General features: G+C 35.5%; 1 protein-coding gene across 1 annotated transcript in view; it reads left to right on the top strand.

Annotated features, from left to right (window-relative positions):
- The window catches only part of ARHGAP20 (Rho GTPase activating protein 20), a gene marked incomplete at both ends in the record, with an annotated part of 92,413 nt that overhangs the window by 15,108 nt on the left and 62,951 nt on the right, over positions 1 to 14,354 (top strand). Inside the window, one exon of the mRNA XM_081326543.1 lies at positions 2,064 to 2,152. Coding sequence (XP_081182669.1) covers positions 2,064 to 2,152 — 89 coding nt within the window. The remainder of the gene's footprint in view (positions 1 to 2,063; positions 2,153 to 14,354) is intronic.

Below are 14,354 nucleotides of genomic sequence, written 5' to 3'. Positions count from 1 at the left end.
GCCAGTCGTGTGATGGCCCACTTTACCACCCTCAAGACTTAGGACCATAATGGGCAAACTCCATTAGAGTCATAAACCTATACTTCTTATGTTTTATAATTAGATGAAACATATATAAATTTAACTTATCCTTATTCTGCATCTAAACATGCTGCTTGCCATCTGTGTTATAAATACTTCTTCTAAAAATAGCTTGTCAATGTTTTTAGTTCACTAGCCAATATAATGAGTGAAACCTATTGCATGAGAATCTCTTTGAGGATGTATTCTTTTACATGCCTGTTTTACAGAAAGTGCCATCAATATTTAGTTAGTTAATTTTATTATTTATTGATTCAGTTTCTACAGCCACTCATCTCAGCCAAGTCACTTGGGGGGAGGGTTTTTTTTGCCATTCTAAAACTATAAAACAGTTAAAATAATTAAAAACAATAAAAACATCACAAAATAAATACAAGTTTATTACATTATCTTATATAGTGTCCTGAGGTAAAACCTTCAGAATAGCAACCAAATCTGCAGTGTCTGAATTGGAAAATTGGAAAATTTTAATCTACCTTTTATACTTCCCTTTTAATATTTGTCATTTGAGTTTAATTTTTTGAGAAGTTCTTCCAGCTAAAAGCCATTTGCAGCTTTTGTAAGCAGTTATTAGGTGCAACCATTAGCTCTCTTGCCTATACTAAAAAACAAATCCACTGGGGGACCTTGTTTCAACTGATGCAATGTGTGCTGCTGATTCTGTTAATGGTTGAATTGGCCCAAGTATGAAATTGAACTGCCCTTAATTAAATTAAATTAAGAGCAGCCAAGTTATAACAAGCATAATCTTCCTGAGGAAAACTAAAAAGAATGTGATGTGTTGTTAATTAAAATAAGTTTAATTATAGTTTATTGCTTGTATATTGCGTACTGTATCATCATTTATTTAGTACCTCCATCTAAGGCTGAAAGTGAAACAGTAAAATTGTAAAATGGACAAATCCAAATTTCATAAAATCAACATATTGTAAAAAATCTTAGGTATTCTACTACTATATACACTCAAGTAGACTCTTAAAACCAGCCATTTCCTGGTCATCTGTGCCCCATTCTTTAATACCTTCACAAAGTTGTCTTGCTAGCCCTTCTGACTGGCAATACTGTAGGGAGGAAACCTTCTTGTCTTAGATTGGCAGGCTGTCCCAGAATGAATGGACCTTGACTGAGAAATCCTGCCTCTGCTGCCCCAGTCCTCCTGTCTTCCTGGGGAGTGGAATCCACAATCATGTACTCCTTTTTGGCCAGAGGGTAGAGCACCTTAAATTCGGAATGAGGCAACTTGCTGCAGCCAACTTTCCATGGTCAATTCTCTGCTGCCAACTTGCCATGGCCAACTTGCTGCAGGACAACTCATTGCAGCCAACTCGCTGTGGGACAACTCTCCATGGGACAATTCAACAATTCAGTTATTTAAAATAATTAAAAAAACTATTTTATTTTTTGTCATTCACATTTCATTCTGTTCCACCATTTTTTCAATATTGATGTAAGTCTTGTCCCACTGCGAGTTGTCTTACTGTAGTGTTGACCGCAGTGAGCTGGCTGCGGTGAGCTGGCCGCAATAAGTTGGCTGTGGCAATTTGTCCTAGACACCCTTGAACTGGATCCAGAAGCAGATTATTAAGACAGTGCCGTTCCTGCAAGAGCTGCAATTTTAAAATGGGTGAAGCAGAATTGAAATTTTGGAGGATAAAATATAAAGGCCACCCCAGTGGAAAAATAGGTTAATGAAGAAGACAGTGGGAGTACCATGGACTGCACCTTTTGCTCCTGATCTAGATAATTTGTAGTATTCTAAAGAATTCTCCTTCTCTGTTCTTAGGACTGAGAAAAGTTTTCTACTTGTCTGTCCTAAATGATCTTCAAATGGAACCAATTTTGTTTCTTTGTATTTTTAGATTTTTCCTTCCATATTATAAAAATGTCTCCTAGAGTCGCCTCCGTGAGATAGGCTGCATAGAAGTTTAATAATAAAATAAAATTTTAAAATGCTCATGTTTAATTTTGTTTTGATGTTTTAGCAGAAAATGAAGAGCTTGGCCCAAAGACGACAGTCAGCACCATCCCTAGTTCTCAGCAAAGCTCTGAATAAAGCCAGAACAAGTGCCAGGTAAGGTGGACTCTTATTCCTTCTGGCTCCATTTTCATCATAGTGTGGTTTTGATGAGTAACTGTACCATACAGGCTAAACTAGTACCTGGAGGATAAACTGTAAACAGATTGATGTTTAGAATGTTCTTGCCTTGGGCAACTTGGAGGTATGGTGAAGAAACCAATGTTTGTAGAAAAATAGACTCCCCCCAAAATTCCATCTTTGTTGTAGCCTTAGACAAACCCTCCCAGACCCAGAAAAAGGACTTTGTGTCTTGAAGTTCCCTGGTTTGTGAGTGTTGCAAAGAGTGTCTGTATTTTGCAAAGCAGTAATGAAATTGTTTCTTTCTAGAGTTGGCATGATGGAAAGTTCAATCCCAAAAAAGACATACAGTGCTTTATTTCTGCCAGTAAAGCAGAGTTTGAAATCAAGATGGTTTATTTACAAATCTTGGCTTGTTTTAACTATGGTTTTATATCCAAATTCTGGCTTTTTTGATCAGCTGTTTTCCAGCAGCCATAAACTGGATGGTGTGGATGGAAAACAAAGCCTTATTCTTTTTACTCTAAATCACCTCCAATTTCCACAAAAGTTTAGATGTGCGCATCAAATGTTATAAAGATTTTAATAATGATACAATTTTAGTTAAGAAATCTGTAGTTGAGTTGATTCTGGTTTAAGCTAAAGGCACTGGATTTTATGCATTGATTTCACTCTTAATATTTGTTTTCACTAATGTTTCTAATTTAGGTTGTCTTCTCAGGTGACATTTCTCCTTACAGAAAAAAGACTATTTTCTTAATATTTTACAGATCAATAACAAATCACCATGAATTTGTGGGAAAATGATTTACAGCAAAATCTTTACTTGGACAACTATAGTAAAGTTATTAATTTAGGAGTAATTTTTAGCCAACATAGCATTTCTTTGCTTCTTATGTAGACTATTGTTATAGGTTTAGCTAATTCTCCCAAAATGCAGATCTGGATATTTTGACATTAATTTTCAACTGCATGAAATGAATGCACCATGGGTTTATCCAGAATAGTAAGAAATATGAATTAAAAAGCTGCTTTGTAATAAATCTTTGGTATGATAATTCCAGAATTCATTGCAAGGATAGTTTCATTGGACAGTTTGCAAGATGTAGTGCTTGGCAACAACTTCTGCAAAACTGCATTTCACTGTAAAATGGTTAACAGATGATAAAATTACTGAGATGTTTGTACAGCATTTTCTGCAACCTTTTTTCTTAAAGTGCTTTATGTTGGCCACCTCAAGATTAACTGATATTTCCCACCTCTTTGTGTTTAATTATTATCTGATAAATTTCTAAGGCTAAATTTGTAACTAATCTCTCCTACTCTTATAATTTATTGGAATTTCAGCTATTCAAGACATTGGCAAAGTTGCAAGCAAACACAACTAGCTCATTTAAATCAACATGTGGGGCTCCATTCAGTTGCTTCTCTCTCCTTCTCAAAATTGCTTCTCTGTTAACAAGAATCATTCTTCTTCATTAATAATCAAACAAACGGTGTTTGGATTTTCTATTCTGTATGTTCTGAAAATGCTTAACTCTTGTGGCTTGCTTTTTTTTTCTCCTGAAGGAACAATGAGTGGTATCTTTAACACCTTCAATGTTTTGTTGTAAAAGCTCTTTTAATACTTATTCACTATTTTTAAACAAAATACTGAGTTCAAGTTCAAATAGATTACAGTTTTCTTTTGGTACCAAATGCTAATGTTAATAGTCACTCCAATGTCTTATGAGTATTTGATTAATGACTACAAAACTCCTTTCCAGCTGCCTCTTATATCTGCAGAGGTTTTATATGAATATCCTATTTTAACAGCTGATTCATCACTGTATTTATTGACCTTAATGAGAGTTTGGTTAGGAAATACTTGGAAAAGCTGGCATATTTATATTTTCACGGCCTTTTATAGGCAATTCTGATGTACCATTTTTGCTGCTGCATGAAAATCACATCAAAATGTAATGTTGGCCATAGGCTTCTGATTTAAACAGTTAAAACACAGTAACTATTTTAATAATATTTAAATGTTCAGGGAAATGAGACTGAATATTTTAATGTAGCATTTTTGGTGTGTATGTATGTATGTATGTATGTATGTATGTATGTATGTGTATGTATATGTATATATGTATATTTATTGGTCTAGAAACCTGGCTTATAATTGTGCGCTTCATGCTTTGCAAAACAGCTATTGCTGAATTGAGTTGAACTATTTCTGACAACTACTGTGAGCCTTTAGTCATTCTAGTTTGCTATGATTTATTTCTGCACAGTTGTTTTGTAAATCTAAAGTAGTTTTCAGCTTTACTAAAAAACTTGTATAAGAGTGAAATCTGTAATGCAATCTGTTTCTTTATTCAGGAAGGATGATACAATCAAGCTCCTATTGTGCATTTGTATAGATCAACCTGTGATACTCATTAGTTGTGAATCTCTCAAAAACTAGTTTCATAATTATTTCTGAAACAGAGTCAGGGCATTCCTTAGTGACTATCTCCTTCTCCCTTGATCCAGAAGTAGGGTTAGAAGTTTGTAAGTTTGTCTACCTCCTCTTTTGGCCCTATCCTTCCTTTGTTCCTAGAAATGATACTTCTTTGAGGTCTCATTCTTATTTTTCTTTGCAAAACTAATAAATAATAATAATAACAACAACAACAACGATGATGATGATGAAAAGCTGGAAGGGATCTTGGAGGTCATCTAGTCCAACCCCCTGCTCAGGCAGGAAATCCTATACCATTTCAGACAAGTGGCTGTCCAGTCTGTTCTTAAAAACTTGCAGTATTGGACCATTCACAACTTCTGGAGGCAGATTGTTCCATTGATTAAATTGTTCTGAGTTGTAAATAAAATGAAAACCTAGTTTTAAACCAGCTAAATCCTCTTGGCTGAGACCCATAAACCAAGTGATGATAGAAAGTGAAAGTATTAGTGATATCAACCCATTCTGTCTAAAATTGTGCAGGAGGAGAGCTGTGTTAGTCTGTGGTAGGCAAACATCAGGAGTCTCGTAGCATTTTTCAGACTAATAAATTTTATTAAAAGGTATTTGAGCATCTGATGAAGTGAGCGTACAGTTCACAAAGTCTTACACCTTTTAATAACATTTGTTAGTATGAAAGGGTGCAGATTCCTGATTGTTATCTGTTAATCATTTCAGTCTAACTGGATTCATTAGTGTTCTTATATTTAATATGATCCTAGTCCAATCTGAATCGCAAATTGTAGCAAAAATAGAACATTAATAATGGTGTCCGATCACTTCCTATCATTTACAAATCAGTTTGATCTCTAAAAAATCCTGTTCTATTTTCTGTTTGTTTATTGTCATGATTATATGAGGGCAAGATATTTCTTCAATTCCCCTTTTTCTGTCATAATTTTACATATCGGATAATGGTGTTGGCATGGCTTTTTCCATAAATAATACTTACGCTGAAAATACTGTTACCAAGTTCACACTAGACATATGTTGAAAATGGTAACATCAATCAGCATCTGCTCACTTATGGTCTGCCTTTTAAAAAAACAGATCTTGCATTTAGCTCCACTAAAAATTTATTGAGGAAGATATTCGTGAATATGGAAAATACAGCTATCATTTACTTGTTTACCTCTGAAATTTTATTGTGTGGGAAGTGTCTCTGTGTGAGTTCATGCAGTGTTTTAGATTTGTCTGAAACAAAACATCTTTTTTTTGCTTTTCTATGGAGAGATATTATTGAAATTGAGACTAGTGAACAATGAGCCCAAGAGACCCTTGTTTGCATAAAGCATGAAATCATATTGTATTACTTTCCACTTCTGAGCAGAACAAAAATGTTAGAACTGGATAAAATTTTTGACTTCAAATCTAAGGAGCTAAAGATTAGTATAGCTTTCTGTGGGTTCTCTGTTCATTCTAGTAGATATTGGCTACTGATGGAGAGAGCTTATTTGGTGAAGATGTGACCGACCATCTTCAAATTAAGACCTTATCCTCCACACTTATCTGGGAAAAGTTTGAACATGTGGGCATTATTAATTTGGACAGGATTCTTGGAACTGTGAGATTGGCCCCTTGTGTTTTAGATCCATGTCCCTGCTACTTGATCAAAGTCTCCTGGGAGGTGACATGTGGTTGTGTCCATTTGCTGCTGAATGGTTCTCTGTGAAAGATAGTGGTTCCACCCAACTTAAAAGAGGCAGTTGTCTCCCCCCCCCCGGAAGACATTGCTGGACTCACTGGAACTGGACAATTTCCACCAAGAGTCCAGCCTGGCCATTTTAAGAAGGAGGTGCTGAGGAGGTGATCAGTTTCCAACTCCAGAAGGCTTGAAGGAAGGAAGGAGATTATCTGTAGCTTTATGGTTGCATTTCAAGAGAGAATATATTACCAAGATGGTATTTATTACATTTGTGGATGACCTCTGGCAGGACTGGAATGAGAATGGTGTATCCATTCTTGACCCTTCTTGGTTTCTCAGCAACTTTCAGAACCCTCATGCATGGCACCTTCTGGACCAGCTCAGGAAAGCCGGGTCCTTTCTCCAAGGGCAGTACCAGTTGGTATTGGCAGAAGGGAGGTTGGTACCCTTGATTTGTATGATGCTTCAGGGCTGTACTCTCCGCCTGCTCCTATCTAACATCTATATAAAGTTAGTGTTCCTTAAATTATAACCTATTTTTGAACTTTTATATAATTTGCAGGTTTTGGGTACTTTTTAAAATGGAGATGACCATCATAAAGTTGATAGATAATACATAGCAAGAGGAATTTTTGTGTTCTATTAATGTAGGAAAAGGAATGGCAGAACCAGGTGATGGAGTTAAAAGAGGAATCAACCTAGAATCTCTAGATAGCCACAGGCAGACTAAGTCCAACCCCACCCCCCTTGAATTCCATTGATCCTTATCTAACACCTAGCAGGTGCTAACTCTTAGTTGAGAATATTCCTGTTCACAGGCATAAGTAGCAATAAATCAGTTTTATTGGAATTTCACATGTGGACCTGATCTTTTGTGCCTGACAATTAGTTTTGCTTTAAAATCTATTAGAATCCTATTCATAATTCTAATTTTAGCTTTGCAGGCACATATGGAAAGATGTGGTTTTTAAGGTATTTCTTCCATCCATGATGAACAATACCAAAGCTACATGTTTCATGGAAATCCTCCTCTTGTCTAAATTACATTAAATGATTTTGACATGTTATTTTCCAACTCTGCACCAAATGCTAAATATTCCTAGATAACAGTGATCACATATGTTATCTGGTAATGCAGTCAGTTTAGCTCTAATATGGAAATACAGTATGTACCTTAAAGAATTGTACTTTGTGTTCTCAAGGGTTTAATTTGGATCATCTGAGTTATGTGACTGAGAGATAATAAAAGATTTAGTAAATATAAATTATCAGAAGAACTTAACTGTCCAATTCTAGTAGACAGTGTTTCGTAAAAACATGCCCTATGGGCTGTTTTCTAAAGGAAGAAGAGCTTTGGCTAATCCTTTGCATTCATTTGTATTTTTAATGTGCATAAGTTTTTGTCTCCACATGGGAGAACAAAAAAAAAATGATCACACTTCCATTATCACCTTTAGGTTTCTAGAGATGTTGCCCATACACTTTACTGCTGTTCGTCTTTTCTAGAAGACCTGGATGTGTTTCAGCCTAAAAAACCTTTTCTAATCAATGCAACAGGTTTGCTGTTTTCAAGCCAGCAAACTTTTGATGAATTTTTTCCTATTTTATATGTCCAATTAGTTATCAGTACTTCAAAATAATTATCAGAGGGAAGGCATGCCAAATTCAGACGACTAAACTGTCCTTGTTTCCTGGGATTAATTGCTACTTTGGGCTATGGATATAGCAGCAATTAGTGGCTTGTTGATGATTTGTTTTATAATTTTTGACCAAAGTTTCCAGATTACATTATGTTTAAGATCTTATTTGGGATGATGGAATTGAGAAGCAAAAGAACAAGATGAATCCCAAGATGAATTTGTTCATGGTGACATTTTCTAGACAACAGTGTAGACGTGACCAGCTTATCGCCTTCTAATATTTTATAAAGTTTCCTAATCTGTTTTAAAGCTCTAGGATTTCCCAGGGGTTTTCCCTTTTAACTACTTATCAGGTCTGGACCTGTTTAGCTTTTTTGGAATCAATGGAGCATCTGTGTTCTCTGTGCAATGACCTAGACAGTTGCACTGTCAAGCTCTACAACACCAAGCACAAAATCCAAGATTGAATTTGTCATCTGCAGTTGCCTAAATTGGCCAATGAAAACACCTAGGACTAGAGACTGGGGCCTAGTGAAAGGGAGCACTGGACTGGTGCTAGGAGTCAAATCTTGCTCCCACTCTTCAAAAAAAGTGAAAGGTATATTGATGTTTGTTTAATGAAAGCATTTTTTCCTAGGAAGCTTTTTTTAAGGAATTTGACTAGGAAAACAACATAATTTTTGAAGTGAGAAGCAATTGATAAAATAAGCCAATATTGTTGCAGCTTCTATAAAAATACTTTTCCCAAGGAGAAATGTATTTTTTTTTAGAGTTCTGAGGGGAGAAGTGTTCATGTAGAAAACATGTAAAATGGTCTACAGAGATGGAGGTGAGTGGTTGTTTCTGCTCTAATAGAAGGGGAATATGTGTGTGGAATCTTTGTTACTCTGAGCTTGATTGTTTTTTTCTGAGCTTGTGCTACACTGAAGATGTTACCAAGTTGGGTAATGGAATGTCTGCAGGAAAACAACCAAGGTCAAAGAGCACCAAGGATTCCATAATTCAACCATGAGCTACATATATTTTCTTGTATTGGAAGATAATTTGAAAGAGAAAAAAGTTGGCTTTAGTGATTGAACATTACTGTAGAAGAGGGAATACTATGAAGCCTTTTAATTAAAGTGAGAGGTTTTCTTTTATTAGAATATTTAAAACAATTAAACCTAAAATATTTCGGTAAGCAACACCAACAATACCACTATTGATAAATATAGTGATATTGTTGGTGCTGCTTACCCAAATATGCTCATTTACCAGATTGGGATCACACATCATGCTAAGTCATTGTGGTTTGCAAACTGTGGCTTGTTCAGTGCACCACAAGTAAAACAAATTTGGATTAACATGGTGTGAATTCACCAGTAAAATAAGGGCTGAAGCCAGATTTTAAAAAATCTCTAAAGGAAGATTGTAATTGTTTTTCATCAATGATTGAAACAAGTATGAAAAGTGAAGTGGTGTTCATAGTTGAATGTATGTGGATAGGAGATGTCCAGGAATTGAAGGCTGTAGTTAGTCTGGGAAGTGGAGAAGGCATCCCAGATTATGTCTGGGACTAAGCACTGCACTATTTTTGCCAAGATGACTTGGTCATGCCATGGAGTCAAACTTGATTGAAGAGAAATGTTGCTCTTATCTATCCACAACAGATGGATACTTACAGTTACAGTAGTCCTCGACTTATGACCACAATTGGGACAAGAACTTCTGTCTCTGTTGAAGCCATTAAGTGAGTCATGCCCAATTTTATGAGCTTTTTGACACAATTGTTAAGCAAATAACCATGGTCATTAAATGAATCATGTGATCATTAACCAACATTGACTTTAGTTGTCAAAAGCCCCCTGAGAAAATTGCAAATGGTTCTCCACATGACCCTGGGATGCTGCAAGTGTTATAAATATATGCCAGTGGCCAATCACCCAAATTTTGATCATGTCACACGGGGACACTCCAATGGTTGTAAGTGTGAGGACTTCAGCGCCATCATGACTTCCAACAATTGTTAAACAAATGGTTCTAAGTCAAGTACTTATTTTTGAAGATTGCTTACATATAATGATGAAAGTCATTCCCTTGGCTGTTTTCCATTTTACATCCCTAACTGAATGCTTGATCTAACAGCTCATATTTTCGCTTAATCTACCCTTCTCAAATAAAACTGAAAATGGAGAATATGGAGAAATTGATCTCCTTAATAACAAGTTAACAACGGTACGCAGAGAGATGAGATTGAGAACTTCATTTCTAAAAATGTGCAAGACCAGCACAGCTATTGCCCTTCAGAATTTAAGCCTTTGAAAATGTATCAGTGCCCTACAACTGTTTTGCAAGAGTTGAATGTGTAACATTATCGTACTGAGTAATTGTGCTATTGTATCTTCAGCTGCAAGTCATAGATAGACCCTGCAGAGCGTTCTACCGAGGGAGAATTAAAACTATCTAACCTCATAGTTATGAGGGCAAACACCATCGCTATTATGGAGCAGTCCCAGAATAAACAAGGATATGACCTGCACACCTGAGAAAACACCTTATTTCAGCTCTCTATATGGAAAATGGAAAGTCCTTTTGTCATTTAGTGATCAGGCAAAAGGTCTGCTCTTCCCTGTTAGATGTTTGTCATTCAGCCCAAAGTGGAGAGAGATATTAACATTTTTCAGCCACGGGGAAGTGAAAAGGCTTTGAAGAAAAAGTGCATTCCTTTGTCATTCACATGACAAATAAGCAGCGTTTCCTTGTTTTAAGGTAGTGAACTGTGAGATCGAGGTAGCCTTTGCTTTCCATTTTTCCTACGGTGTTTATCCACTCGTAGCCTCTCTAGTTCCATTTTTCTTCTGTTAATGTCACTTGGCACAAATTCTTAAAATTTCCTTTTTGGCTCTCTCAGCCAAAGCTTGGAATGTGTCACTGATCTAGGAACCCAGCTATGTGCAATGTCCATGTTGCTTTTGATCCCAACTGATCAAAGGGTCAGGACATGCAAGTGTATTTGGTGCTGTCATCCTGTGTGATTTGAATTGTGGATGTTTCTATCCCATTCCTCAGGCTAACCTGCACCTATAAAGCAGCATTCAAGGCAGAAAATGAAAACTGCTGGTTGAAATATTGTAATCCAGGAAGGATTGTGTCATAAGATATTTCTCAGTAGATAGATTTTTCCTGTAACATTGCTGTGAATTGAAATTGACCTCAGATGTTGTCTCAAAACGATTGAGACTGAAAGTGGCTGCTGCTTCAGAAGCCAGAATCAAAATACTGATTTTGAAACGATTAGTTTAAAAGCTTCAGGATAAAGCTATAGGGAATTATGCCTTTTCCTTGTTCTGCCCATTTACTCAAGCTGTCTTCAGAAATCCTTTTTTGGATATTATTTTGGAAGCTGACTGGATGGAGATTAGCAGCAGCACCATGTTTTCTGAAATACCTTTTCTGGAAGTCTTATCTGGCATGTAGTTCTCATGACTTTCCAGCTCTTGGAGAAGAAGAGATCTTGTTTGTCATGGCTTTTTACCATTTGATCTTGGGCTTTATTCTGCTGTTGAATATTATTCTGGGTTTCCTTCACCCTCAAACCTCTTTCTTGCTTTGGATATAGCAATCATTCAAGTTGCATATTTGTTCAATAAATAAATAGGTCAGTTTTAAAGCAGTAGTATTTATGAATGAAAATGGCCCTTGCTTTGCCTGAGACAGAAAGCACAAAATATAATGGGTAAAATTCCCTGCTTCATGTGCATGAATTGTTTCAAGTATTTTGCAAGACAGCCTAAAAACACATTTCACAATGTGCCTAACAGTCCAGGAAGACAATTGAGCCCAAAATTTATGTTGCTAAGCAAGACATTTGTTAAGTGAGTTTTGCTCCATTTTACAACCTTTCTTGCGCAGTTGTTATGAGAATCACTGCAGTTGTTAAATTAGTAACACGGTTCTTAAGTGGATCTGGCTTCCCCATTGACTTTGCTTGTCACAAGGTCACAAAAGGTGATCACATGATCCTGGGACACTGCAACTATCATAAATATGAGTCAGTTGCCAAATATCTGAATTTTGAACATGCGACCATGGAGACGCTGCAATGGTCATAAGTGTGAAAAATGTCATACGTCACTTTTTTCAGCGACGCTGTAACTTTGCACCATCACTAAATGAACTATTGTAAGTTGAGGATTATCTGTAATTGGATGGGAGAATTCTGAGAAATTTCAGGGCTGTAGGCTAGATAGGGAACTCTGAAAACATCCTAGAAGCAGCAGTTGCAAACTGCTTCTGTATTGTTTTCACGCAAACACTAAGAATATGATTATGAAGTCATCCTGAATCAAGTTCAATTCAAAGAAGACTTTCCCTCATGCCTTTTAATGATTTGGGTGCAATTATTTTTTTCCTTTTTCAAAACCTTAAAGAGTTTTCTGTTTGTTTGTCTTTGTAATAAGATGATAATTAATCAAAAACCAACATGGACTTACTGAGGATTTTTCTCAAAAGCCAGGCATCAAAAAATTAAGAATTGTTCAGAAGACAGTGGCAACCATTTGGCAATTTAATGAATTTTATATAATAAACTCTGCATAAAGCTTGATTTTTGTTACACCCTATATATTAATAAACTGCAGTGCAGAATTGTATGCATTTTGAGCAAAAATAATTTTAATAACTACCCATATTATACCTCTAAATAAAAATAGTGAAGAAAAAGTTCTACTTGCAAATTATCCTTTTTATGATAATAGCAAGCTAGAATATCTGAAAGGGGCAAAGGTAGACATTTAAAAATTCCCGTGCATCAGAAGTAGGCAGTGTGATTCCAGAAGAGTCTTTTCAAATGTTTGTAGACTTTATAGAATAATTTCAAAGGAGAACTGAAAAATGAATCTCAAGAAACACAAATTACAGCTGGGATTTTGTATTATTTAAAAAATTATGTCCTAATGTACATCCAATTAATAACTGACTTTATCGTTATGTAAACAGGATGTGGTTTATATTTTTACAGCTCTTAATTGAATTAATATGATTCATCATATTGTACCCATATTGCGCCAAATATTTTATTCCTTATTCATTACAATGAACTGGTGAATTTCTACATGGGTGATTCTAATTATATGAGACTTATTTTCCAGTAAAAAATAATAATTCCAAAGCCCCAAATTCCCATAATAATTTTTATTGTGAGAAGAACAGAATTTCTGCCTGCCTTTCTATTTTCTCAGCAGTTGAAATTAGTTAGCATATGATAAGAAACTGCTGTAAAATCTTGTAGCTGTTTTTTGTCTTCCAATCTATAAAAGATTACTCTGGAAAATCTGAAAAATTAACTGAAATAATTTGTATAACTCAAAAATATATACATACTAAGAAACTAAACATACTTTGGGGAGCAAAAATTGAATGTATGTGATTAAAATCTCTTGTGAGATTTTACTCTTGGCTACAATAAAGCAGTGATGCATAAAATTTCACGTGATTAACATTGATAAAGCCAGATATTGCATTTCACTGGATATGCAAACTACTCAACAAAGACTTGCGATAAATGAGATAAATAAATGTGCTTATCTCTGGTAGCTTTTGTAGGTCACAATAAAATATTGTGAAGAGATTACCCCAAGTCTTGATTGTTTGTTTGTATGAACGAATCATCTTACAAAGATCCATACTGTAAAACTGATCAAACATCTTATTTAACTTTTACCATATTCCCCATAACAGTTTGGTGGTAGTTTCAAATCATTTCCAAAGTACGAATAATGTCATCTTAGTATCTAGTGTATTCTAGAATATACAATTTCCTCTTAATGCCTTGAGAGTGGTTTATCTATAACAACAACAACAACAACAACAACAAGGAAGTTGGAAGGGACCTTGGAGGTCATCTAGTCCAAACCCCTGCTCAGGCAGGAAACCCTATACCATTTCAGACAAATGGCTGTCCAGTCTCTTCTTAAAAACTTCAGTGTTGGAGCATTATTGTTGTTGTTGTTGTTGTTGTTGTTATTGTTGTTGTTGTTGTTATTATTATTATTATTATTATTATTATTATTATTATTATTCACAGCTTTTGGAGGCAGGTTGTTCCACTGATTAATTGTTCTGTCAGGAAATTTCTCCCTAGTTCTAGGTTGCTTCTCTCTTTGGTTACTAATAATCTAGTATTAGTATTTGGAGATACTAAAGGTGAGCAATGTGCTTCTTTTAGTCTCATGACATTCATGAGCTGGGTTTGCTACAATAGTTTTTCCTCAGATGAGTGTGGAACAAAGTTTAGTTTTCCCATGATTATATAAATATATTAATATAAACTTATCTTCTGATGCAGGGAAGCAGATCCTACAGGATTCCAGACTTGCTGAACTATATATAATTCTCGGTATTACTTACCATTGGCTATGTTGCTTGAAAGCT

This window comes from Vipera berus (assembly GCF_964194415.1).
Source record: "Vipera berus genome assembly, chromosome: 4".
NCBI lineage: Eukaryota > Metazoa > Chordata > Lepidosauria > Squamata > Viperidae > Vipera > Vipera berus.
The sequence above is the reverse complement of the archived record's forward strand: the minus strand, read 5'-3'. Positions and strand labels throughout refer to the sequence as shown.